The sequence below is a fragment of the Pelodiscus sinensis genome, chromosome 3 (genome assembly GCF_052426305.1).
Source record: "Pelodiscus sinensis isolate ZL-2025 chromosome 3, ASM5242630v1, whole genome shotgun sequence".
In the NCBI taxonomy this organism is placed as follows: domain Eukaryota; kingdom Metazoa; phylum Chordata; order Testudines; family Trionychidae; genus Pelodiscus; species Pelodiscus sinensis.
In genome coordinates, this window is record NC_143054.1 from 192,706,519 (window position 1) to 192,733,615 (window position 27,097).

At 44.3% G+C, this 27,097-nt stretch overlaps 1 protein-coding gene across 5 annotated transcripts in view; it reads left to right on the forward strand.

Moving 5' to 3' along the window:
* Window positions 1-27,097, forward strand: part of PAK5 (p21 (RAC1) activated kinase 5) — a 205,435-nt gene that overhangs the window by 167,918 nt on the left and 10,420 nt on the right. For all 5 annotated transcript variants that reach the window (XM_075925678.2, XM_075925681.2, XM_075925679.2 and 2 more), the window contains 4 exons: window positions 1,038-1,835; window positions 12,383-12,874; window positions 14,111-14,244; window positions 21,282-21,408. In XM_075925678.2, the coding sequence (XP_075781793.2) occupies window positions 1,038-1,835; window positions 12,383-12,874; window positions 14,111-14,244; window positions 21,282-21,408 (1,551 nt within the window). The remainder of the gene's footprint in view (window positions 1-1,037; window positions 1,836-12,382; window positions 12,875-14,110; window positions 14,245-21,281; window positions 21,409-27,097) is intronic.

Sequence of the window (27,097 nt, forward strand, 5' to 3'; positions counted from 1 at the left end):
AAACCAAGTGTTGCTGACTTCATGGGTGCCCTGAAGTCCCAGTCTTGAGGCCTTGGGTTGGAGTCAGTAGGGAGCAGGTGATGCAGTTAGGGGGAGAGGAGGCTCATGCATTCTAGAAAGGGCTGTGGAGGTCACGCTAGCCCCAGGGTGGCAGAAACGTTGCTGGGGACAAAAGGGAGAGAGGAGGGAGGACTATGCCACATATAGGATATAGGAAAGGCTTGTTCAGCCACCCAGCTCCCACACTGTGTCTGTCCCAGGGCCATCATTATCCCATCAAAAGATACTTGGTTAATTAAAGATATTATTGTACCCAGGTGTGCTGCTGAAAGCTGTGAATGTCCCCATCCCATGAGAGAGAAATATTTAGGGTTTACTCTTCATTTGTATTTCCCTCGGTGTCTCTAATGTTTTATGAGCTCCAGTGTAATCACCCGGGGGTGGTTCTGTTACGCTCTCAGATGTTATTTTGGAAGAGAATAAAGTGCCCAATCAATTGCTCACTGCTTTCCATTCTGACGTTTTCCCACTGTCAAGTGTGCAAGTGAATGCCAATGGTGGAATGGTTTTCTTTTAGCTTCTCCACATACTCTTCACTAGCTTCAGACTATTAGCCTTGCTGGATACAGACTAGCAGCAAATAACAGTGAAGATGATAATCCCAACATTTTCAAAAGTGACTACTCATTTGGGTTGTCTCCATTTATTGAGAGCTGAGTATCTTGCCTCTGAAACTTTAACCCTTTTTTTTTTTAAAGTGTGGTAAATTAGGCACCCAAAATTGAGACATCCAGAATCATTTATTTCTTTGGGTGATCTTAGGCCATACGTGGGCCTCTGTCGCCACATGATTCTGCAGTAAAGTAGCTATTGGAAAAAATACATTTTCCCTTCAAATGAGATACCTCATAGAAGAATAGAACAAAACCTCAGAATATATTGCCTCCTAGATCACTGAGATCCTTTTGTTCAGAGGTTTTATCAGTCAAATATTAAATTGAAGACTATATTTAATCAAAGCAATTTTCTGTTCCCAGACTATCGTTAGAGGAAATAAACCTCAAAAGGATACTTCAATCAATGGCCTGCTAGAAGAATTTGACAATATCTCAGTGACACGCTCCAATTCCCTACGGAAGGAAAGTCCTCCCACACCACACCAAGGAAACTCAAACCATGTACAAAGCCACCAGGAAGAAAATGGTTATATCACATATTCTCAGTATTCCAGTGAGTCGGACACCACGACGGACTACGTCACTGAGAAATACAGAGACAAGAGCCTTTACGAGGACGAGTTGGACAGATACTGCCAAGGTAGCTTCACTCCAAAACAAAATGGACACACAATGAAAACAAAACCTAGAGATGCCTATTATTCAGATTTTAAGCCCCTGAAGTCAGACATTTCAAGGTTCCTTCCAGATTATCATACACATATGGACACACAAAGCAAACCAATTGAATACAGTGGACTCGTGTTGGAATATCAGAGGATTCCTAGTGGATCCTTTCTAGACTACAGAGAGCCCTTTCACTACTCTCTGTCTAGAACTTCAGTGCCCAGTGAATGCTCAAAAGAGAGACTGGAATACAGTGACAGCGACTGGGGAAATGGACCAGACAAAGATGACTATGACAAAAGACCGAAGTCGTCATACGTAAACCAGACAAGTCCTCAGCCAACCATGAGACAGAGATCCAGATCAGGCTCGGGTCTTCAGGAACCAGTCGTGCCATACGGAGCAAGTGTTTTTAAAGCAAATCAGCAAGGACATTCGTATAGTTCCTACACCTACCCTCGCTTGTCAGAAACTGCAGCAGGCATTCCAAAGGTAAATTTGACACCTGTCGGTGTTATCGGTTCAGGCCAACACTTTCACAGTCGTGGCCAACAAGTTTCCAAAGTAGGGATGTTAAATTGCATTTAATGAGCTAATCGAGTAGTCAATGGAATTTCCATCGACTACTCGATTAGTCGATAAGGGGGGAAACTGCAGAGCCACGGAGGGGTAAGCTCCCAGCCTAGGAGCTAACCATGCTGCGGCTCTGTCTTTTAAATGTATTAAGAGCCACCAGGCTCTTAATACATTTAAAAAGTAGAGGCACAGTGTCTAGGACCAGGAATCAGCTGATTCCTGGCTTGTGCCAGTCCTCCCACTATGCCTCTGTCTCCCCTGTCCTCTCCCCCTCCGCGAAGATGGTGCTAAGGGGAATCAGCTTGTAAGCTGGCTTCCCCCCACCACTAGCTCCTGCTGCCCTCCCCTGCTGCCTCTCTCCGATAGAGGTACCAAAGGGTGGAAGGGTAAGTGACTAGTTGAGCCACTACTCAACTACCCAGTAAGCATATGCAAATCCCTATTCTAAATTTGGTTGTAAAAAGCTGTGCACCCACTTCCTCAGATGATTGGAGAAAAAAGGGGGAACCTCCGAATTTATAACAGAAGAATGGGGAGGAGGGATCCTGTCAATAGTAGTGCCATTGCTAATGAAACTAATAGGCTGTAAGTGTCCCACACTTGGCTCACCCAAATGACATCAAAAGCTAAATATGGGACACCTATAGCCTACTCAATTAGCTTAATTAGCATGGGCACTACTATTGATGGGGGGGGTCTCCCCCTCTCCCTTCTTCTTCTGTTTTCTAAATTTGAACATTCCTCCTTTTTTCTCCAGTCATCAGAGGAAGTTGGTTTTGCCTATGAAAGCTCATGATACTCTCTATATTTTTTGTTAGTCTCTAAGATGCTACAGGACTACTTGTTCTTTAGTTACAGACTAACAAGGCTACTCCTCTGAGACTTTTAACACTTTTACCTTCCCATTTGACTTTGAAAACAAAGCTGCTTTTCATTAGGTGTCTGAATCGGGACTTAGGTGCCTCAGTTTGTATATTTTGGCAATTTTCTTTTTTTAATTTTTTCTCTACAGCATTGAGGAAAGAACTGTACAGTAATGGATTTTCAAAAGGGTTGAATTCTCCGCCTTTTGTTAACCCTTGAAGTCCCTTCATTTGTCTACACTGGCATGTTTTGTTGCCAAAAACTGCCTTTTGGCAACTAAACAGTGAGAGCGTTTGCACTACAATGCCATTTTTGTCGCAAAAAAGCACAATTTTGGTGACACAAACCTTCCAGCCCAGTGAGAGACTTTTGTCTTTTCCCCTCGCTTGGTAGTTGACAAAAAGCCACTGTGGACTCTGTTGTTTTTGTTGAGAGAACTGGCTTCGTCCAGTGTCCCAGAATGCCTGCCCTGATGGCTATGCTCAGTGTTTTGTGATCTCTGCTGACCTGCAGGCATGTGCCCCATCCCTTTCAAATGCCCAGGAAGTATCTGACAGCTGAATGAGCTGCTCCATTTGGGGAACACAGAGCAAATCATCGTAATGTGCCTGTTCTGCCCTGCTGGGAACACAGGGGGAGGCTGGATAGACAGCTGTGCTGCTTTGACATTCCTCAGCACGGAGAATTCACAGAGCTCAGAGGGAATCCCAAAAAGTGCAGGGGTCAGCTCTGCCTTCCCACAACACTCCACTGAGGGATACTTGCCCACATTGCTCTGCTTTATCTGTTGACAGGCGCGCTAGCCACATGGCCATGAACTGTTGACAATGGGAGGCAGAAAAACCACTTTGACTGGTTTTCACTTTTGCATGTCGACAGCACTTTTCTTGCCAAACCTTGCCAGTGTAGACATAGCCAGAGTCATTTGGCTTGCCGGCATTACATGTAGCTCTTTTCTCTGTGTTACACAGAGAAAATGGCTAAAATATACAAACTTGGGGGGGTCTAAAATTGAGTCATCTAAGTCCCTATTCAGATGCCTCAGGATTGTTCCCTTAAATGGGACTATAGGAAGACATCTATTTTAAAAGGATGAGTATACTATAGGCTCTTTGGGACAGTGTCTCCCTGCAAGATTCATTGCTAGCTCTGCATTCCTTAGAACACTGAAAGCACACTTACAACCTTGGTGCACTGATACTTGATGATTCACGATTCTATGCAGCAGTTACAATTTCCAACCCCATCAGCAACTCCAGGTTTTTGTTTACAGACGATTGCTAGAGAGTTTCCTCTTCAGAGAGGCATTAGCAAGACAATGGTGTATTTGAATGAGTTTTCTAAATGACGCTCACATCTTCAATCAGCTATCTTACCACTGAAACTGACTTTAAAGGAAAAGGGGAAAAATAAGTTTTGAAAAAATGCATGGCCTTAAAAATATGTTCAGGAAAGATCATCATTATTGCTAATCAGTTTGAAAGGTAGATTTAGTTTAGTATTAATTTGCAGCTGTGTCATCTGATATACCATGTACTTCATGTAAATGAAGTGAATTCAGTAGTGTTATCCCAGGGATGTATTTTGCCATATGTGTTTAACTCCAACTTTACAATGGGATCCATGAATGTTCACACATACATGCTGCCTCTTTAATTCACCAAATAAGTTAGGTGGTCCAATTAAAAAGTGTCATGTCTCCAACAGTGGACCATACCATCAGCTTCCTAGGAAGGTAGGACAAGTTTCTTCCTCACCTCCTTCACTGAGAGGTTGGTTTCTGCCCTTTGGATTTGAGTCAAACTTGCCCCACTGAGTCAAACTTGCCCTGAACCAGGAGGGTTTATGTCCTGTATACATTTTGTTTCCCAGCTGATATAGCTTTGAATGTTTATGTAAACATGTAATACTTATTTTTAAGCACACTAATTTCTTGGCCTTTATGATATCTTGTGGCAATGAGTTCCAACGATTAAACGTGTGCTGTACTTTTACCAGGTTTAAATACATCACCTTACAATTTCTCTACCTGTTCCCTTATTCTTGAGTCACAAGAGCGTAAATAGGACACCAATCTCTCTCAGTGCTGCAGCTTTACTAGCTGAAAAGTGTGGGTGTGGGTTTGGTATCTCCTTCTGTGTTGAAGGCTGATCTCCCAAAAATATATTTCTTTGCAATATTGCTGTCCACCTTAAATATTTTCCTTTGTTCCCTGGCTGCCTCAAAGACTTACCCGTTCTCTCAAGGGTTCCCTGCTTCTGGTATATTTATTTCTTTTTGCTTGTTTTGCCTTTGCCTGTTTGCTCTTCAAATCCCCTTCTAGATTCCATTTTACATTATTGTTACCAGAGTTTATTCCTTTAACTTCACTTGGGCTGGATTTCCATTTTTGAAGGATCAAATCTCTTGAATCTTTCCATTGAAACATAAGAATGGCCGTGCCAAAGGTCCATCTAGCCCAATAGCCTGTCTTCCAACAGCAGCCAATCCCAGATGCTTCAGAGGGAATTAGCAGAACAGATAATCATCAAGTGATGATTTAATCTCTGCTGTTTTGTAATAACTTCTAGCTTCCTTTCAATTTAGGGAGTAAACATACTTCTAGAGACTATGATATAGCAGCCTCCATGCAGAATGTGAGGATTTTAATTTACTCACTTGTAAGGTCTTTTTCTGGACTAGCTTCTTCCCTTTTTTAAAAAAGTCCCCTTTTAAAGTCATAGTGCTAGTGTATGATATCACTCCTCTCATGAGGCTGTTGAACTTAATTATACTGTAGCCACAAGTATTTAATGGATTTTGGGAGTCCCTTTGAGACCTCTTTAGATTCCAGAATTTGTCACTTAGGTGCCTTTTTTTGGCAGGCAGCAGCACTCTGCTGAGTTGATCAGACTCAAATGCAGGGGGATGGATGCAGGGTACGTTGTAGCCCCAAAGTAACACAAAAACTCTCTCTCATTATATTTACTACATATTGCCTTATATATTTTAGGATTGGCTTGGTTTCTTGGTGCAGGAGCCCTGTACCACATGCTATGTCCATGCGTTCTCCCTATTTCAACTTCCTCTTTATTTTATCTCTTCATTCCTAACTTATTTTGTCCTTTGCTATCTAGTTCATAGTAAACAATTCTCTGGTTGTCCTTTCTCTTATCTTAGCTGGTTCAGACATTGGGTCTTTTTGGCCTACTGGCCTATGTACTTATCTTATTCAGGCCAAACATCCTGTTTTCAGCCTAATAATTCATTCACCTCCCTAATCCTGTCATCTAAAAAATAAGGCCTCCCCCTATGTGATAATCACTTGTCAGGCCAGGCCTCAATTACAATGGATCAGCTATAATTACTTCTTGAATTGATTCCTGGGTCAGATTTAGGAACTCTACTGAGAGTAGCTTCTGTGTGCTCTAAAAGTAGCTGTTTCAAGATGCAATTATATATGGTGTCAAAAAATTGCTCCTTAAACCATATCTTGGCATATGGTCATTTTATATTGCAAGTAGCGGAAGTTGGCCATTGTTAGATTTAGTTGCTACTTTGATCTCCTTCAACATTATGCACTTGTTCTCATTTTCCTGATCTGGTGATCAGCAGTATGACCCTTGTAACAAGTGTGGTATTCCTATGACTTGGCCTTACAGTAGGATCTGTATGGACACAAATGCCCTCTCGCTTTGGAAATTGTATCTCATTAGGTACAGCAGAATCTTTTAGGTACTCCCATACCTCCATGACCTAATAGATCCTTCCTGCATGGCTGATATTCCGGTATCACAGTGACCGGTCAATATTTGTCATTCCACTTTGTTCCAGAAATGCTTATTGGGCAAAGCCTTCTTCACTTGTCAGATACTCTACTTCACCTTGTCTAAGTACCTCCTGTTGATACACAGTCCTTTATAGGTTTCTTGTTCCTGGCTTTTAATTCCTTTATGGAGACACTTGGCTATTTTTTCTGGAATCCAGCTGTGTGATTTCATCCCTGCCCTTCTCCTGGGTGGTTATAATTCCTGCCCTATCCATCACTACCCAGCATAGGGTTTCTTTTGTATTATTGCCATCTCTGTCAGAAGTCTTTGTCTAATTGGAGCGCCCCATACCACCTGGCTCCTTTTCCCAGATACTGGTTTAAATTATTCCCCCCATTTCTTGTAGGTCAGTCTATGCCTGCAGGTTAATTGCCATTTAGTTAAAGTGGAGCCCTTCCTTAAGTGTATGCTCTCCCTTCCTTTTCAAAATGGCTTATGAATGGAACCCTGGCTTTTTCTGTGGCATCTTCTCATTCACATATTGGAAGTCTGTCCGGTGGCAAAGGAAGCATTTCAATTATCTCCACTGGAGACGTCCTAGATGTTAGTCTTGTTCTAGTAATTTCAACGTATTGTAGAGGCCCTTTCTCCTGTACAGCCTTATGTCCCTGGTACTGATACGCAGTGTGATCACAAACTCCATCCCAGTACTCCTTAGAAATACGTGTGTGCAATTTTCAAATTGCAGAGAACTGAACAACTTTGCCCCGCCTCCTGCCCTTCCTTGAGGCCCCACCCCTTCTCCTGGCCCCGCCTTTGCTCACTCCATCCCCCATCCCTCTGGCGCTCACTCTTCCTCACCCTCACTCGCTTGCTCATTTTCACTTGGCTGGGGCAGAGGGTTGGGGTGCGGGAGGGTTTGAGGGCTCTGGCTGGGGGTATGGGCTTTGGGGTGGGGCTGAGGATGAGCAGATCAGGGTGCAGACTGGGGCTCCACATTGGGAAGTGGAGCCAAGGGGTTCAGCATGTGGGAGGGGGCTCCAGACTGGGGCAGAGGGTTGGGATGTGGGAGGGCTCTGAGCCCCATAGTAGGCATGCGACCCACCACTTTGCCTCTGTCAGGCAAGTCACCCAGCAATTCTTGGTCACCACATAACTACCTATAGTTATGAAATCCCCTCTCACCATAGTGGCGTAGCAAGGGAGGGTGGGAGGGCCAGTTGCCCCTGGGTGACACATTAGGGAGGCGCCAATTTAGTCCCCCTCCGCTCCCCCTGTCCTCCCTCGGCTCGCCCGCTCCTCTTCCACCCTCTGCTGTTGGCTTGAGCCTCCTTCCCGCCTCCAGCCTGACCCTCCTCCACCTCTGCCAGCGGGTTAGTACATGCGGGGACCCAGGCCCAAATTGGAGGGGGTGAGGGAAGACATGATACAAGCTTCCCCCCCCTCCCCCAACTCCCAGGGTTGGGCTCAGCCGTGTGCCAGATTTGGGGCCCCGCCGCATGGCAGTAGCGTGGGGTGGAGCAAATTTTGCCTTTGCCCCTGGGCGCATTTCACCCTCGCTATGCCTCTGCACCACAGCCTCTTTGCGCACTTCGGTGGCTTCTCCATCTCCTGGCTAGACTGGATTCATGGCAAATGTGTGTATGGAAAGGTGGAGAGGAGTGGGGAGTGTTCCCTTTTAAGATGTTTGTTTTTCCACTGTGGTTCCCTCCCATAGGATACCAAATACTTCAGCGGTGGGACTAGGACAGCCATTTCTGGCATGGGTCATTTCTATAGTTCTCCTGCTGGCTAGTTCTATGACTAATTTAGTGGCATCCCACATGGGTGAAAGGTCTGCCCACACAGAGCATGCTACAGAATCAAGGTCTTAGTTTTCATCTGAATAAGCAGGTGTTTCCTCCTAATAGCATATTAAATAGCTATAATTTCTGGTGTTACAAAATATGCATTACTGCCATCCGCCCGAAAGGTAAAATGACGTTAAATATCTTGTGATACCCCCTTCTTAACAACTGAGGGCCTCCGTGCTAAAATGAGCAGGTACACACTTGAGTAATTTTATGAGTCAGTGAACCAACCCACACGGCAGCAGAAGTGTATTCCATTACACTGCAGTGCTTTGATGGATTTCATGTCAAAACCTAATCCGCCCTATTGACCTGATCTTGAATGAGGCCTGCGTTGGTTTTTTTTTTTAAATAGTCTTTTACGGGGTTTCCTTTGGGAGGCTAATTGAATACAGTAATATAAATAAAAGCATTAATTAAATAGTATCTATTTGATTTTGCAGTGATGTCAAGAATTACAACATAGCTAATAATGAAAAGTCAGGTGATTTAATGGCTTTTTTCCTATGTATTTTTGTTACATTTCATTGTATTCAAGAAATGAATAGTATTGAGTTTCATTGTAAGCTGTGTTATCGAATTCTAGCTTTCAAGAGCTTAAAATATATTAGCAAGTACACCATGCTTTGCAGAAGTCTTTCTGAACTTGATCATTTTCATTTTAAAATTCTGAACATAAATACCATCCCTAAGTTTAAATTTAATAAAATTCACTTATGTGTAACCATTGATCTAAATGTGTAAAGTGCCCCAAACACTGGAGTACCTAGGCATTTTACGCATTAACTAGATTGGTAATAGCAGAGTTCCTAATGGCCCTTTTGCAGTGTATAGAAAACACAGTCGATCAAATGAATCCGTTCCTATAATTATTTGTATCCTTACTTTGTATAAAAATTTTCTATTGGGAAATTGTTACTTTAAGTAAGATGCTGTCTGGTGTTTTTGTGCATGCGACTTATTATGTGCTGCAGTGAGTCAAAAGAGCCATATTTAAAGAAGGATCCAGTTTCACAATTCAAAAAGGACAGTTTTAAGCAGCCCTTTGAGAGCATGCAAGCCCTCCCATACAAAGTTGTGTGTGAAATGAAAAGATGGGCAAGTGTTCTACACATAATGTTGCAAAACACTGATATAATTTTTTAATTTGAGGGGTTTCCCCCCTCCCCCACTGAGTAGATTTCAGCTGCAAACGCCTTCTCTCTGTGCAGCAGACTACAGTGATAAATTGATGCTGCGGCAGATTTTTTTTTCAGTCTTAGCATAAAATGGTCAAATGATGTTCCACTGCAGAATTCAATTTCACAGTTCAGTTGGGTCCTTGATTACGCTGCCAAATTCAGATTAATGTGCACTTAACTAACATGGATCAGGGGACTCCTGGCTGACAGCCAGCAGTAATAGTAGCAACTGAGAGCTGTGTAGAGTTTTATGCCCTGTCCACCTCTGTGCACTGCCAGAGGAATTGATTGATTAAATGAATTCATAGGTATAATTATTTGTAATTGTGCTACACTATGAGCCTGTGTCTAAGCACCCCCTACCCTTCTGAGAGATGTTACACACATTGTCATGGGCTATTTTTGTTCTGTTGCAAGCTAAGATTCAGTTCCAAAAATTGCTTAGATGCATTTTTGCCTGTGCCTTTTGGGCTTGAATAGAGACATGGATAAGCAACCATCTTGTCTGAGAATGTAAAAAGTTCATTTACATAGCAGAAGCTTGGGAAAACTTTAAAGCAAAGGAACATTTAAGTAGAAACAGGACATGTGTTGTTAGTTGTTTTTCCATCAAAGGAATAATGCTTGCAGTTGGGGTGTTTTGGGTTTTTTTAAGTCTCCCATTGAGATAATTTCTTCCCAGATTGTCCCTGATTTCAAAGGAAAGCTAGGGGCTGTGTGAAACTGCAGCTAAGTAGTTTGTCATCCTGGAAAATCATTTAAGAAATGATACATTAAATGAGAATCCTTGCTGCTCATTATGTCTTGCTTGAAGGAAGCCCACTTTGAAAACTATGAAGACCGAACACCCATGTTACAGGCTCACATAATCAATCCTCTCCTTCACCCCGGGGCAAAATCTTAGTTTGAACTTACATGGTTTCTGCTTATGGTTTTTTAATCTAATATAGCATTTGCCCAGTATATGCTCACGTTGTTGGGAAGAACAATAGGCACAACCCCAGTGTGGAGAATAGTAAGGAAGCCCCGGAAGCATAATGGTTTGCGACTCCTGTAAGTTAAGCATTAGTAATGAACACACTACTGTCATTTGAGCTTAAATGTCTTATTCAGCACTGCTAGGACTTCCTGAGCAATGCTGTATTTATACAGAGCAGTGCCTGCTTCACCATCAGTAGGAAAGAGCAGGTTAACTAGAGGGGGTGAAAGATGGGCTGTCAGTGGAAGAAATGGGATTGTCCAATCTGCATGTGATGGGGATCTACCCAATCAGAATACGTCTGTCTATGCTGCCAGCCCCAACTCTCTTCAGGAATGGCCGTCACCATGTCACATGGCTTTAGAACATAACCAATGCTAAGAGAATCTTCCACCCAGACCGTTGGAATGGGAAAAAAATTCCAATTCCCAGCCAGTCCTAGTTTCATTCTAGGATGCAGCCTGTGTCTCTATATGCATGAAGAGTTAATAGTCTAAGTACCAGGAGATAGTGGTCAAGAGTGTGTAGCATGGCTCCTGGGTTTTGCAGGACTTAAAAAACAAGTTGTGCACTGCAAATGGCTTCCCCTGTGCGTCTCCTTACTTCAACTCTTAATCGCTTGTTACACAGACATGTTGTTGTTGGCATGGCAGTATGAATGGCAGTGTGGCTCTGATATCAGAGGAATCATGGGCTTAAATTGCAGTGGTGGATGTTTAGGTTGAACATTAGGAAAAACTTTCTAACGGTCATGGTGGTTAAGCACTGGAAAAAATTGCCCAGGAAGGTTGTGGAATCTCCATCATTGGAAATATTATTTAAGAGCAGGTTAGTCAAACACCTGTCAAGAATGATCTAGACGGTGCTTGGTCCTGCTGTGAGTGCAGAAGATTGGACTTGATGATCCCTCAAGGTCCCTTCCATAGAATCATAGAGAGATATCAAGTCCAGTCCCCTGCCCGCATGGCAGGACCAAGCACCATCTAGATCATCCCTGACAGATGTCTGTCTAACCTGCTCTTAAATATCTCCAGTGATGGAGATTCCACAACCTCCTTGGGCAATTTATTCCAATGTTTAATCACCCTGACAGTTACAAAGTTTTTCCTAATGTCCAGCCTAAACCTCCCTTGCTGCAATTTAAGCCCATTGCTTCTTGTCCTAACTTCAGAGACCAAGGAGAACAATTTCCCCCCTCCTTCCTGTGACACCCTTTTAGATACCTGAAAACCGCTATCACGTCCCCTCTCAGTCTTCTCCTTTCCAAACTAAACAAGCCCAATTCCTTAAGCTTTCCCTCATAGCTCATGTTTTCTAGGTCTTTAATCATTTTTGTTGCTCTTCTCTGGACTGTCTCCAATTTCTCCACATCTTTCTTGAAATGTGGTGCCCAGAACTGGACACAATACTCCAAGTGAGGCCTATTCAGTGCAGAGTAGAGCAGAAAAATGACTTCTCCTGTCTCGCTTACAACATTCTTGTTAATGTATCCCAGAATCATGTTTGCTTTTTCTGCAACAGTGTCAACTCATATTTAGCGTGTGGTCCACTATGACCCCTAGATTCCTTTCTGCAGGACTCCTTCCTGACAGTTGCTTCCCATTCTGTATGTGTGACACAGATTGTTCGTACCTACGTGGAGTACTTTGCGTTTATCCTTATTAAACTTCATCCTGTTTACCTCAGACCAGTTCTAGTATTCTTCGTCTTCCAGTTCTAGTATTCTATGACTCATTGATAACATAAGGTTTAGAATGGTCATAATACCTGAAGTTATTTTCAGCCATTGATCAAGGCTGAATACAACACTTTAACTTTGCCTTGTTTTCATTTTTTGCAGGTGGATTATGATCGAGCACAGATGGTAGTTAGCCCACCACTGTCTGGATCTGATACCTATCCCAGAGGCCCGACAAAGCTACCTCAAAGTCAAAGCAAAGTTAGCTGTTCAGGTAGTAGCTTCCAGTATCCTTCCATCTATCACAAAGCTTCTCATTATCACCAGCCTGCCCTCCAGCCAAGCTCCCATTACATTTCCACGGCTTCTTACCCAAGTTCCCCAAGTGTCACATCAAGTGCTTATCCCCCACCTAGCTGGGGTTCGTCCTCAGATCAGCAGCCTTCCAGGGTGTCACATGAACAGTTCAGAGCTGCTCTCCAACTCGTCGTCAGCCCCGGCGACCCTCGGGAATACTTGGACAACTTTATCAAAATAGGAGAAGGCTCCACCGGGATCGTTTGCATTGCCTCTGAGAAGCACACCGGAAAGCAAGTCGCAGTGAAGAAAATGGATCTCAGGAAACAACAGAGAAGAGAGCTGCTCTTCAATGAGGTAAGCCATGTTGGATGAGGGAACCATTTGGCAGATGACTGATCAGAGGAGCAAAACAGAAACCACCCTCCCGCCCAGGTGCCCAGTAGATAAGTCTTCGTCCACCTCAAGTAGGGAGGGTGCGTTCTGTTGTAACTCCCTGAGTTGCAGTTTCCATGTTGAGGAGGTTCCCTTCCTGTGAGCAGGTCACAAACTGAGCGCCAAGTAAAATAGTTGTCACTTTTGTAATCAAATGTAAAATGTCATTGTCTTTGATATTCTGCCTCTCCTTCCGGCTCAGTCATAGCTTTGCTGGGAGCCCAGCAATGTTGCCCTGAACTTGGACATGCTATGAGATACAGTCTCCCAGTTCCCTACTGCTCTGGGAAAGGAGGTCAGATCCGTTCCTTTCTCAGCACGTGTTCCTTGGCACTCCCAGTTTTGCCCATTCTCTGCCTTATTGTGCCATGTCTGCTCAGCGGCACAAGTAACGATATAATGGATCGGCCCTCAGGGGATCCGGCAGCCTCTGCAGGTCCCTGGGCAAAATGGGGAGGGGCCTGGCTCTGTGAGCCTGGAAGGGTCAGGACCTCAAGCAGAAAGGGCAGGGCTGTGGCTAGTCACCCCTCACGGCCGCATGGAACACTTGGAGTGGTCTTCTGGAGTCAATTTCAAGGACCAGGGGCCCCTATTGCCACAGTAGCAGCAGCTGGGAGCCCCAAACTCCTTTGAATCACCGGGATCCGGGGCAACTGTCCTCTTTGCCCTCTTCCCACCCCCATCAGTGAGCCTGTTGGCCCTCTTGCCTGAGATGTGGGTAGTAGGGAATGAATGCCTTATGGCCCCTACTGCTGCTTTTGCCGGGTCACAATTGAGCTGTATATTATTAGAGTGCTTGGGTTTTTAATTTTCTGCATATTGAATTTAGTGGCACCAGAGAGAGGGCTTTGCTTGACAAACTTGATGCAATCTCTGCTGTGCTAAAAAGAGAAGCAACAGACAAAAACAAATGTAATAACCATTCCTGATTTTATATCCAAAAGAAAGTTGTTACCCACCCAATGTAATTTAAAAATAGCACTTTGTCTTTCAGAAATGACTGTTTTTGACGTGTAACTATATTTGGCGGGTGTCATTAGGGATGTGGGTTTAGCCAGGGTGTTACCGCAAAACATTTCTTCAATGCCAAGGTAAAAGAAAAATGGTTAAGTGTCGAATGTTTGCATGAGTTACAGGAGTGTTTCCTCTTTTGCTTAGGTTGTAATAATGAGGGATTACCACCATGAAAACGTGGTTGACATGTACAATAGTTATCTCGTGGGCGATGAACTGTGGGTTGTTATGGAGTTTCTGGAAGGTGGTGCTTTGACAGACATCGTGACTCATACGAGGTATGTTTGGTTTGCATCATCTGTACACTGTTTTAGTGTTGAATGCACCCATTCTTTCAGAGGTGTGATAAAACCTTGTCTTCTACTAGGGCAAGAAGAAATATCTGGCTGTGGTCCTGCCCATGTTTACTGCCACTGCCAGTTTACAGAAGGGGGGAAATGTTAGCAAAAGTGGGACTAAGTGCAGTCCATGCCTGCTTTGTCCCACCGTCAGCTCTTGGTGCCTCGATGCAAATTGTTGAGTGATTTAAACATGGTTTGGTATTATCAGCATCTGTCTAAAAGCAGGCAAGTCTGTAATGGAATAAATACTCATAACAAAAGGCAAAAATTCTGAGAACTTTACTGTGCATTTAATCTTAACCAAAAAAAAATCTCTGTCAGATGATTCGAGAAGCCAGTTAAAACGCCTGAAAATACCCAGCTTTATTCAATTTGCAACAGGTCCATTGTTCTACCCTTTATACTGATCATTTCTCTTTAAGAATGAAGAGAGAGTCCTTTTTTATTGCTAAAATCTGAGTTTGGGGTCCTGGGTGTCTCATACAAAAACTGTGTAGCTTAAACACTCAACCCAGTGCAGGGAACCCCATACCTTACAGTGCGGTGGTAAGACTGAGGGGTTGCTCACTAGGGAAATATGGAAATCCTAACTCAGGTCTCAACACAAAGGTGATGGAGAAAATGTCCATGTACACATTCTGGTAGAGTGAAATCCAGCCTGGTCCCCCTTCCTCCTGTTTTTTCTTGCCCCCATCCAATTCAAAACTTTAGGGCTAAATTGCCACTTCTAGCTGCCTTGGAGCTCATGATAACACTTCCCCGGACTTACATGGGGCCAGACGGTCACCCCAGAGCCAGTGCTATGTCAGGAAGGGGAGATAGTGTCAGACTTACATCTGAATGGTGTTGACAGGAGCCATGATGTCTGTGTGGTGTCACAGTAAGCAAAATGCCTCCAGAGATGCTGGACAAGTGCACACGATTGGCAGTCACTGTTCCATTATTGCCAAAGGTGACAATGAGCGCCTTCCTGGCCCGGCCTTCCTCGCCTATCCTCACAGCCATGTTCCCTCACACTTGCTCTACGTTTCCATCAACACAGATGTCCTGTTCCCCTTCGCTCTGCATGGCAGGCTGCTGCTTTAGGGCTCCCATTCTTCATGAGAGCCCTGGGAGGAAAGGGGTTTCCTGAGCCCTCTGACCCACAATGCACCTCAGTTGGTGCAGCCACATTTTGGCCCATCAGCTATAGACTATAACTCTGTTAATTCAGCTATGGTGGAGAAAGAGTGATGGGATCAGAGCAGTGTTCCATCCGGCCCGGAATCCTCTCTCTAGTATTTATTACTCGCCGTATCTGAGGAAGATACAGGAAACTTGGTTGCAGGCAGTTGCCTGTTAAGAGAAAACTAAACCAATGGCAACATAGGTCCCTTCGTGTTGGGAATTCTTTCACCGCCCACTGCAGCAACTTAGGGCCTTGCCTAAACACAAAAGTTGTATGGGTTGAACCTCTGGAATCTGGGACTTTCTGGTACAGCAGGGTGACAGACATTGCTGAACCAAAGCACCCCGGCCATCCAGGGTCAGGAGCGCAGCCCTGGTCAGGCCAGCAGCAGCAAGGTGGGAGTGTAGCCCCAGTTGGGGCTAGGAGCAGAGCCCAATGGCTGGGATTGGCACCTGGGAGCAGGGCAGCTGGCTGGGGAGGGAAGCCTTGACCTCCCTGGTTCGGTAAACTCCTTGGTTTGGGACCCTTCCGGTCCTGAGGGTGCCAGACCAGGGAAGTCCAACCTGTACCATGTTAATCATGCTAGTATAGCTAAGGTGCCACAATATTCCCCACTGTATAAACAGGGGTAGCCCGTGAGCCTAGGCGAGCTAGGCAGCTGCAAAGGGTGCCACTGGCCCAGGTGCCCGATGATGATGTCACAGGGTGCCGGGGCGCCCCGTGATGATGTCACAGCCATTGATGACCGTGCAGGTAGGGGCGCCGATTGTGCCACCCTGCCTAGGGCGCCAGCTGCTGCAGCCGGCCTCGGGATGCTCCTGTGTATATATATGCTGGTATAGCTTTTCCCACACACAAATGGAAATAAGATATATTGCTGTAAGAACCTTCAGACCAGTGTAACTGCACCAGCATTAGGGATTGTACAGGTATGCTTATTTCAGTAAAAAAGAAAATATATCCCTAATCAATGCAATTCATTGGGTACCAAAGGTTACAGGGAGTTCCTGACTTTGTCTGTCTTCCATCTTGCCATCTGGAGAGATTAGATTTTGTGTAACACATGCCCTTCGTTTACCACCCATCTTTTTCCCAACATTCAGGAAGGAGGTAGGCAAGAAAAAAGGGTTTTACATGTAATGAGTAAAATGCCTTTCTCCTTGAATCAAAAGCACACAACTAGCACGTCTGCATGGAGGAAATTTAACCAGGCATGAATAAGAAGACTCCTGGTTTAGTAACAAATAGTAATTCAGTCACAAACGTTATCTAACAACATAGCATCATGCTCGGATCACTACTAAAGTAAAATTCATACTTATCTTTTAAGTGCTGCATAAACTGACACGCAAAAAAAATCATTGTAAAGCATTTGTTAATTACACTGCCGCCCTTTCCCCCCCTCTACCCGCACGCCTGAATCACTCTGCCAAATATCTTTGACAGGAATTTAACAGCAAACAGATGTTTATAGAAAACTGCTACTTAAGAGATCTCATAGTTTTTTGCAACCAGAAGTGTTTAAAAATAACATCTTTAAACAAGTGTGGAGAAAGTGAATAGGGAAAAGTGATTTACTTGTTCCCATAACATAAGAACTAGGGGTCACCAAATGAAATGAATAGGTAGCAGGTTTTAAACAAACAAATGGAAGTTTTTCTTCATGCAGCACACAGTCAACTTGTGGAACTCCTTGCCAGAGTATGTAGTGAAGACCAGGACTTTAGTAGGGTTCAGAAAAAAACTAGATAAATTCATGGAGGTTAGGTCCATCAATACTTATTAGCCAGAATTGGTAGGAATGGTGTCCCTAGCCTCTGTTTGTCAGAGGCTGGGAATGGGTGACAGGAGAGGGATCACTTGATTACCTTTTTTTCTGTTCACTGGCATTGGCCATTGTCAGAAGACAGGATACTAGGCTAGATGGACCTTTGGTCTGATCCAGTATGGCCATTCTTAAGTTCTGACGTCATTCCTGAAACTTTTCTAACTTTTTATGACCTCCCCTCAACAATGTTACTGAAATTTTGTAACTTTTACATAGTAGAGTGGAAGCAAAAGTCTCTTTGGTGGGCATTTTTTATATTAATGTAATACAGGAAACTGGCCAGCAAGACAGGAATAATGTCCTTTACTGGCTCATCTAGAATGCAAGTCAAGTGGTAAGTCACAACTGAAATATGGAATGTTTCTGTATCTCTCACTCAATGACCGCTACAGGAAGTTCTATGGATGAAGGCTAAGGTGATAGAGCACACGATAGAAAGGCTTACAGCTCATTAACTCTCTTCAATTTCCTTGTGATAACCATGGTACAGCAATGTGACGGGCTTCATTTTCCATGAATATTTTTTTGTAAATGATGACTGGATAACTATGTCCTCTCATATAATTTATGAGATGCTTCCTGAAATATCATTTTTAAATGTTTGTTTGTAATGGACAGAAGAGCAAACGAAGTAATCCTAAATGATTGCCCACAGAATGTGAATCCACATATTTGCTCTGAAATCTAAGGGCTCGACTAGACTAAATGAGCCCAATCAAAAGTGCAAATGAAGCGTGGATTTAAATATCCTGTGCTTCATTTGCATATTTGCATCTGATCACAGTTTCGAAAAAGGGTATTTCGAAAGTGAAACTGCAGTTTAGACGCGGTTCTTTGGAAAAAAAACCCCTTTTCTGAAAGATCCCGCACTCCTGAAAAAATGAGGAGTACAGGATCTTATGAGAACGGGTGGGCTTTTTTCGAAAGAACCACATCTAGACTGCAGTTTCACTTTCAAAATAACCTTTTTCGAAACTGCGATCGGATGCAAATATGCAAATGAAGCGTGGGATATTTAAATATGCGCTTCATTTGCACTTTCGCTCGGGCTCATTTACATCCCGCTTTCGAAATAGGGATATAGTCTAGACGAGCCCTAAGTGTTGTTTCCCTTCCTCATTCTCTTTCATGATTCCATCTCAGTAGTGATTGCTCCTTCCTGACAAGTCGTGGGCTGTCTGTAAATGGAAGAACTTCAGTTTTGTCAGAGCAGGAAACTGACTCACTAAAAACATTACATTGACTGTACATTGTGTGTGTTCAACGCCACATACCTACTTCATTTTCAAAACTTTTCCTCATACTCAAGCTTCCAAAAAATATACTTGCTCCATTTTTTAAAGGCCTGCAGTTCTGCTCTGGTAAGTGACTACCAAAGTGACACCTTAGTGTTCTCCATTTGTTATCTGTCAGTGATTGGCAGGTAACATTTACTCTATTTAAAATTAAGGCGACTCCCAGCCCTGCTAACTCAGTGCGTGATCTAAGAGTAAAACTACGTCCTTCTCACACATAATCACCACTAACAAAAAGCCTGTTGATCAAATTAGGACTTCAGGCCAGGTCTACACTGTACTTGGAAGATCGGGTTAAGGTATGCAACTCCAGCTACATAAAACACATAGCTGGAATCAGCTTACCTTAAGCTGAGCTTCACAGAGAGAGATTGATGGGAGCAAACTCTCCCATGGGCTTCTCTCACTCCTCGCAACTGTTAGCAGTACCAGTGCCAACTGGAGTCACCCTCAGCGTTCGATTTAGTGGGTCTTAACTCAGGGGTAGGCAAAAGCCATTCAATGCATTGCCTGGGAAGGTGGGAACCCTTTAAATAGAAGCAGTTGAAAGGGCTGGCATATCCCAGGCTCCCAGGCAACAGGCTAGCATGGGGCCGGAGCAGCAAACCCTTCCAATTGCTTCTATGTAAAAGGCTTGCGCCTTCACTGGGGCTGTTGCCTGGCAGCCACCTGGCAGGTGCAAGCCCTTTAAATAGAAGCAATTGAAAAGGGTTGCATGTCCCCAGCTCCCAGGCAACACACTAGCAGCGAGGCCGGGAGCTGCAAACCCTTTAAATAGCAGGAATTGAAAGGGCTCGCAGCTCCCGCCTCCAGCTAACATGATGCCTGGGAGCTGCAAGGGAGGTGCGAGCCCTTTCAACTCCTGCTATTTAAAGGCTCCGCCCCTTCCGCCTGAGGCCCCGCCTCTTCCAGGGCGGCCCATGATCACTTCAAAAAATTTTCAAGTGGCCCCCATTCAAAAATTATTGCCCACCCCATCTTCATTAGACCCGCTAAATCGAACACCAGAAAATCAATCTCCAGTGCGATAAGTAAAGATGTGGCCTCATTTACACTTGTGCCGTTCATGCCCTCCAGCATGCTTGCAGTGACACCTCGTGCAGCCTCCTTGGTGTAAATGGATTTGCACAGATGTAGCAGACGTAGGAGAAGTTGAGAGCTCCCAGGAAAGAAGGCAACCCGGTTGACTTTCTTCTCTGTGTTGATCCTGCAGAGCTAAAAGCTGCAAACAAACAAACAAACAAAAGATCAAATTTTACTTTTGTTATGCAAGTCAAGAGAGAGGATTTGGACAGGGAGCAGCTCTGTTACGGAAGGTGCTGTCATTTTTGCGCCACCATATTTCAGAATAGAAGCACGCTGTAGAGGCACAATGAAGGCTCTTCTCAGGATTATGTCGCTGTTTCAGTGTTTTAATTGTTGCCAGGCAGGGGTTCCTGGTCAGTAGGGACTAGTGGTGGATAACCCCACCTATAATAACCCACTCTGTCAGACTGTATATGAGATGTTTATAGAGTGAAATACCACCTACTGTCAGGAGAGGTACTGGAGCTTCTTTAGACAGCTATGGCTGCAGTGCCACCTACTGCCTTTGCGGTCACCTGGACATGCTGAAACTCCTCCAGCTTTCAGAGGTCCTAGTGGCTCTAGGACATCGAGGGCAGAGTTAAGGTTGTTGTATGTGGTCTGCAGCATACAGGAGTGTTGGTAAGATGCAGGCCTGTGGCTGAAGGAACAGTGGGTACGTACTGTTAGGTGCCTTAGCTTTTCATCTCTGTGCTGGTGTGATTTTTTTGTGTCAGGTACGTTGTTAATGTAACAACATGAAAACAAAGATTTTGATCCAGTGATCGTTAACTGCATAAAGTCCTGTGCAGGTGAGGACCAACACAAAGTGACCAATGGCTCTTGAGGGACAGAGTGTGAGATTGTTTGTCAGGCCTCATAATAACCCCTCCTTTTGTCCAAAACTAACGTCCTCATTTAGAAGAGTGATAGAAATGTAGCTGTGTTAGTCTGGTGTAGCTGAAACAAAAAACAGGACCGTGTAGCACTTTAAAGACTAACAAGATGGTTTAATAGGTGATGAGCTTTCGTGGGCCAGACCCACTTCCTCAGATCAAATAGTGGAAGAAAATAGTCACAACCATATATACCAAAGGATACAATTAAAAAAAAGTGAACACATGAAAAGGACAAATCACATTTCAGAACAGAATGGGAATGCAGGGGGATGGAGGAAGGTAAATGTCTGTGAGTTAAAGATATTAGAGGTGGGGAAGCTGATCCAGAGGAAAAAATGTCCAATCCATGCCACTGTGTCACATTGGCTGGGGCTCACTGGAATGTGTTGAGTGTGATTTCCCTTCTGTAATTCCAGTGAGCCTAGCTTCTATACATGGCTGTCTAGCTGGACAGAGTATGTGACTTCAGCCTTGGCAAGTGATTAACAGCCCTGAGGAAGGAAGGACCTCTTAGAAAGAGAAGGCGATGGTCAGGCAAATATGGGCTTGATCAGTTCCTTTGAGAGACTTGGCTGCTGTCTATCACTACTGCATATTGACTAGCCAAGGACTGTGCCAACCTACTCCCATCTGACCCATTGTCCTGACCCATTTCTTCCATAGTTTATTCTTCCTCTCTTTCTACATGTGTGCTCATGCCTTGCCTTCTTGCCTTTTAGAATGAATGAAGAGCAGATAGCTACAGTTTGTCTGTCTGTCCTGAGAGCATTGTCCTACCTGCACACTCAAGGGGTTATTCACCGCGATATAAAAAGTGACTCTATACTTCTGACCAGCGACGGAAGGGTGAGCATTTAACATTTTCCCTCCTACTATCTCTTTAACTGTGACAATGCGCATGATCGATAAAACTGTCCTGTCGCCAATTTAACAAAAACCCTATGGAGTGTTGCAGACATCAGCTGGAATCGAGACCATATCAGAACAAGAGTTCTTCTAGCCTAGGATCCTGTCTCCAACGGTAGCCAATACCAGACTGAGACGATGTAAGGCACTGCATCTAGAAAGAGTTAATAGAATTATTTTCCATCATGTGGCTACTCAGGGGTGGAATGCATAGGGAAGAGGAAACAGTGAAAGACCTAACTTGAGAAGGGGAAGTCCTACGGGGAAGTCCTCTTTCTCCTAGCTGGCTGAGGCAGGGAAGAGGACAGGGGTGGGCAACAATTTTTGAGCGGGGGCCACTTAAAAAATGTTTGAAGGGGTCGTGGTCCACCTTAGAAGGGGCGGGGCTTGGACGGAAGGGGCAGGGCCTTTAAATAGCACAAGTTGAAAGGGCTCGCGCCTCCCCTGCAGCTCCCAGGCATCACATTAGCTGGAGGCGAGAGCTGTGAGCCCTTTCAATTCCTGCTATTGAAAAGGCTCGCAGCTCCGGCCCCATGCTTGCCGGTTGCCTGGGAGCCAGGGACCTGCGAGCCCTTTCAACTGCGTTGCCTGACAGAGGCGGGGAAGGCGCAAGCGCTTTACATAGAAGCAGCTGAAAGGGCTCACGTGGCTCCAGCTCCCAGGCAACGCGCTAGGGGGCGGGGCGTGGAGCAGCCGGATGGGCCTAATCAAAGCCCTAGGTGGGCCGGATCCAGCCCGCTAAGTGCATTTTGCCCACCCCTGCTGTAAAAGATTCTTACCGGCATTTTCAGTTTACTTGTTTATTTGTGACCATTATTTACGAACAATAAAAACATCCCTGAGGAAAAGGCCATAAAAAGGAACTGCAGATAGAATCTGATTCACTTCCCTGGCGGGTGAAACCCCCCACTAGAGTACACCGATGCACAGGCTGGAGTAGCATGTTGGTGTCAGTATGTGGATCATTCATTTTACAGTCACTTTTATTTTTATAAAACCTTCTTAAAAAGCAGTTGTCTACAGAATTATCGATGTCCTTCCACTTCAAAAAGTAGGTCCTAGTAATACCTGTAAGTGAATGTATTTATTTACTTGCAATATATGATTAAGCTGCTCAGTGTCTGTGCAGTGTAGTGCGTTCCAGGAAGAGTAAACATCGTAAACATGGGTGACAAAGCTGGAACTCAAACTCTGTGGAAGCCAGATCATAGATGTTAGTAGTTCTTTTATTTAATAAAGACCTTGCAAATAAGACAATCTGATACACAGTTATAACAAAAGTATAGCCAAGCACAAACTGTGTACAGCACCATTTCAGAAATCGGTGGAGCTCAAAACAATACAGATTGGACCTCTCTGTTCCAGCACCCATGAGACCTGACTGTTCCTGAACGAGAGGGAAGTTTCTGGCGCAGAGGAGGTCCCCTGCTACCAGCTCCCCAGACCACCTTCCCCAGCCCCAGCCACCCTCCTGCCTAGCTGCTGTGCTGCTGCAGCACTGGCAACCCAGACTGCCCTGGCCCCAGCCCCGTTATTGGGGCTGCTGCATCTCCCGCCCCGGCCCACTATCGGGGCTGCCACAGCTGCCACATCTCTAGCCCCAAGCCCCCTGCTGCAACTGCCATGTCCCCGGCCATGTTTCTGGGGCTGCTGCAGCCCCTGCTGTGCTACTGGGGTTATGGTGCCAGTCCCAGCCCCAACTCCTCCGGGCTCTAAGCCACCAGCCCTTTTGCCACAAGGGTTCCCAGCCAGGACTCCCTGGTCCAGGAACACTCCTGCCAGACCACAGATATTGCTGGATGAGGGAGTCCCAGTTTTGGGAGGTCCAACCTGTATGTTTGTGGCTGCACTTGTAGCTGTGCCTGTAACTAACCTCCGCTGTCAATAACAGGCAACTTTGCTAGTCTAGACCAGTGTTTCTCAACCAGTGGTACAAGTACCCTTAGGGGTACAGCCTCTCTCCGAGTTATGAATGAGTTACGGACCAAACACTTGGCCACAACTCGATCCGTTGGTAACTCGGACCCCATTGAGTTACATGCGACCGTGCTGTTCGTAAGCGCGGTCACATTCGTAATTCAGGGACCGCCTTTACAACCGCTCCATGGGAGCTTTGGTCGTAAGTGCGAACGGTCGTAACTCGACCGTTCGCAACTCGGGGAGCAGCTGTACTCGAGAGAAGTCTAGAAAGGTCCATCAACACAACTTGGAATTGGGAGGAAAACTGAATTTTTATTTTACGTTTTACAGCACTTTATTGTTTTTGTCCTTTTTACATCAAAAAATAAAAATTTCATCGCTCGCCCGGCTACGATTAAGTTGTTTAAACGAATGTATTGCAATGGTAGAAAAAAAAATGTGTGTGTCTGAAAATTGTAGGCACTTGGGGGTACTTATAATTTTTTAAAGGGGTACTTTAGAAAAAAAAGGTTGAGAAACACTGGTCTAGACAAGGCCAGTGGCAGGCATCACTGAGCCAAGAGAAGGATTTAATGCTGCTCTGTTTCTCCGCTGTACTGGTGTCTATTTGGAGGGGGCAGTGGGTCTCACAGAATGGTTTCTGCCTGCCCCTTTCCCTTCCTAACTGGCTACCCCTTTCCTATTCTTTTCCATGCAGACTGACTGATACTCTATTTGGTGGAAGGAGTAGCTCTAGGATTGGAAACCTTCCTCACAACCCCTTCAGATGGTTCCTCCATGTCACTGTTACCTAATATCAGAGGGTTTCTTTTTTTAAAAATTTGCCTCAGAGATGGACTTATTCAGTCCATATAAAATATGAAGGATTCTTCATGATAAAATGAAAAATATTGGTATTCTACCATACTACTGGCACAGAGCTACAAATTCTAGGCAGAACAATATATGTGACTTTGTATTCCAGCAGAGAGCTTAGGGGTCTCATCCGCATTGTGCTGGGTGCTGGACATGCACATAATTTAAAGGTTCCGAAAAGGGCAACAAAAATGATTAGGGGTTTGGAATGGGTCACATATGAGGAGAGATGAAAAAGACTTGGACTTTTTAGCTTAGAAAAGAGGAGACTAAAGGGGTGGGGGTGATAGAGGTCTATAAAATCATGACCAGTGTGAGAAAAGTGAATAAGGAAAAGTTATTTACTTATCCCCACAATACAAGAACTAGGGGTCACCAAATGAAATTAAGAGGCAGCAGGTTTAAAACAAACAAAAGGAAATTTTTCTTCACTTAGTGCACAGTCTGTTCCACAGTGTGGAACTCCTTGCCAGAGGATGTGGTGAAGGCCAGAACTTAAACAAGTTTCAAAAAAGAGCTAGATAGATTCATGGAGATTAGATCCATCAATGGCTATTAGCCAGGATGGGTAGGAATGGTGTCCCTAGTTTCTGAAGCAGTCTCTGAAGTTTCAGAAGCAGGAAATGGGTGACAAGAGAGGGATCAAGTGATGATTTCCTGTTTCTGTTCACTCCCTCTGGGGCACCTGGTATTGACCACTATCGGCAGACAGGATACTGGGCTAGATAAACCTTTGATCCAGTATGGCCATTCTTATGTTCTTATAAGAGACAGCCTCTGCCCCACAGACCTTCCAGTCTAAATAGACAAGACAAACAAGGGATGTGGGAACTGTAATATTGCATCCCCATTTTACAGATGCCCATGTTCATAGAGGAAGCCTGGGGCAGAGCAAGGATTTGAACTTGAGTCCTTGGAGTCCAAAGGTAAACTCCTGGCCTCATTGGAAGCGAAGCAGAACTCCCATTGACTTCAGTGGAGCCAGGATTTCACCCCTAGCATGGCACTTTAATCACAAGACCATTCCTCCTGATTTGCTTCCTTTTATTGTCTTCACCTACCAAGAGGTATGCTCTTCCCTTTCTAGTACAGGTTCCTCCCATTGGAACTAAACATACCGACATCGGGGGAAGAAAATTCCATACATATGAAAGTCAGTCAGGCTGGTCTACAGTAGAGTTGCTGAAATAGCATCTGATCTGCTTTTGGGATCTGCATACAATGCCTCGTTAAGCTCATTACTCTAGTACTTATTCTCTGCAATGCAGATTTCTTCAAGGCTTTGTTGTGCAATTATCTTTTTTTAGAAAATTGTCTTTTTATGTACTCGGGTGAGCAATAGATATGCAAAAACTGTTGCACTCCTACAAATGAGCCTCGAAGCCATGCATTATTTCATCTCTTCTCCTCGCTGTAAACCGAAAAATATGTTTGGCTCGGGCAATGTGGATATTATTGGCTTTCTTTTAAAAATACCTACAATTATTTCTACAGTCTGGTTTTTAAAAAAACCAACTGCCCTCAAGAAAAAAATAGCATCTGTGTTGAGACCAAAAAAAACCAAATCAACACTGATAATAAAATGTTAGTCTACACCATGCATCAATTTATTGTGCTTCCTCTTTAATGCCTCATATAGCTGTCAGGTTCATTCCTTATCCACAAACTGCAGAGTGACATGGTAGGTGAATCCCATACACCCTGATTTAATGTTTCCTCTCAACACACATACACACATCATGCGTCATTTGAAAGTGTATTATGTCTACTTTAAAAGAAGGTGTGATGTAGAGTTGTCAAGTAGCACTGTTATCCTAGAAATGGGAATAAACGATTCCATCAACACGTTAAAATGACCACACTGAAATATGTTCATTCATTTCTGTTTTATGACACCAGCAACAATCTAAAACAAAAACTAATATTAAACACACACAGGTATCATTGAAAAGTAATAGCGCCGGTGATGTTTCTAGTCAACATCATTAGCATCATCTTGTTCATTGTGGTCTCTGTCAAGAGTACATGGATTACCACGGTCTTTAGTGCCATGATATGTACACAATTACGTGTAGGGAAATTGCTCTGACTACAGATGCGTTTGATTGTGCAGTAATACCTATAGAGGCAGGCACAAATAAGGTTTTCTGGAAGTGCAGATGCCATTGGGCCCATGAAGAATACTGGAAATAGTTTATCCACATTTTTCCATCCATGTTGCAATGGTGATCCAAGATCTGGTTTACCGATGTGCAAAGAGATCCAACATTTTCTTTGCCACGTTGCTCTTCCTTACTGCCCTGACATGGTGAGAGTTTGGCTAGCGGCTTATCCACTTTGACAGCTAGACTGAGGTGTAAGCAATTCAGGTTTATTTTGTCTCCTCTTCTTTCTCGTTGTTGTTATGCAACGTTGCTACTAACTTCCCTGCGGGGGAAATTGCAGCTTTCTGTCACTCTGTCCCAGTTTGGCAAGATCTCTTAAGTGTAAGCTCCCATTGTTTTGAAACTTTAAACCCAGAGTTTTTCCCAATATCAAATAGAGTTGATAGAGTCACATCCCATTAGTGTGTGTACAGCTGTAGGTATGTAACAGGCTTCACAAACTGTGTGCACAGGTATGAAGCGAGGCAGATCAACCCACCTGCTATCTATATGTTTCATTTATGGAAAGTCGTGAACAGCCACGATCAAAACATCTGTATCAGGTGACCTAATTATGCTCGTTCTTTGACACCAAGAGATCCAAAAAGCCATATTGGCGCATAGAGCACATATAAGTGACTTTTCTTTCCTGTGCTTCGGTGATATTTCTTGTGATGCTGGAGCATCTGCAGACTGTTCTTCAAATACCA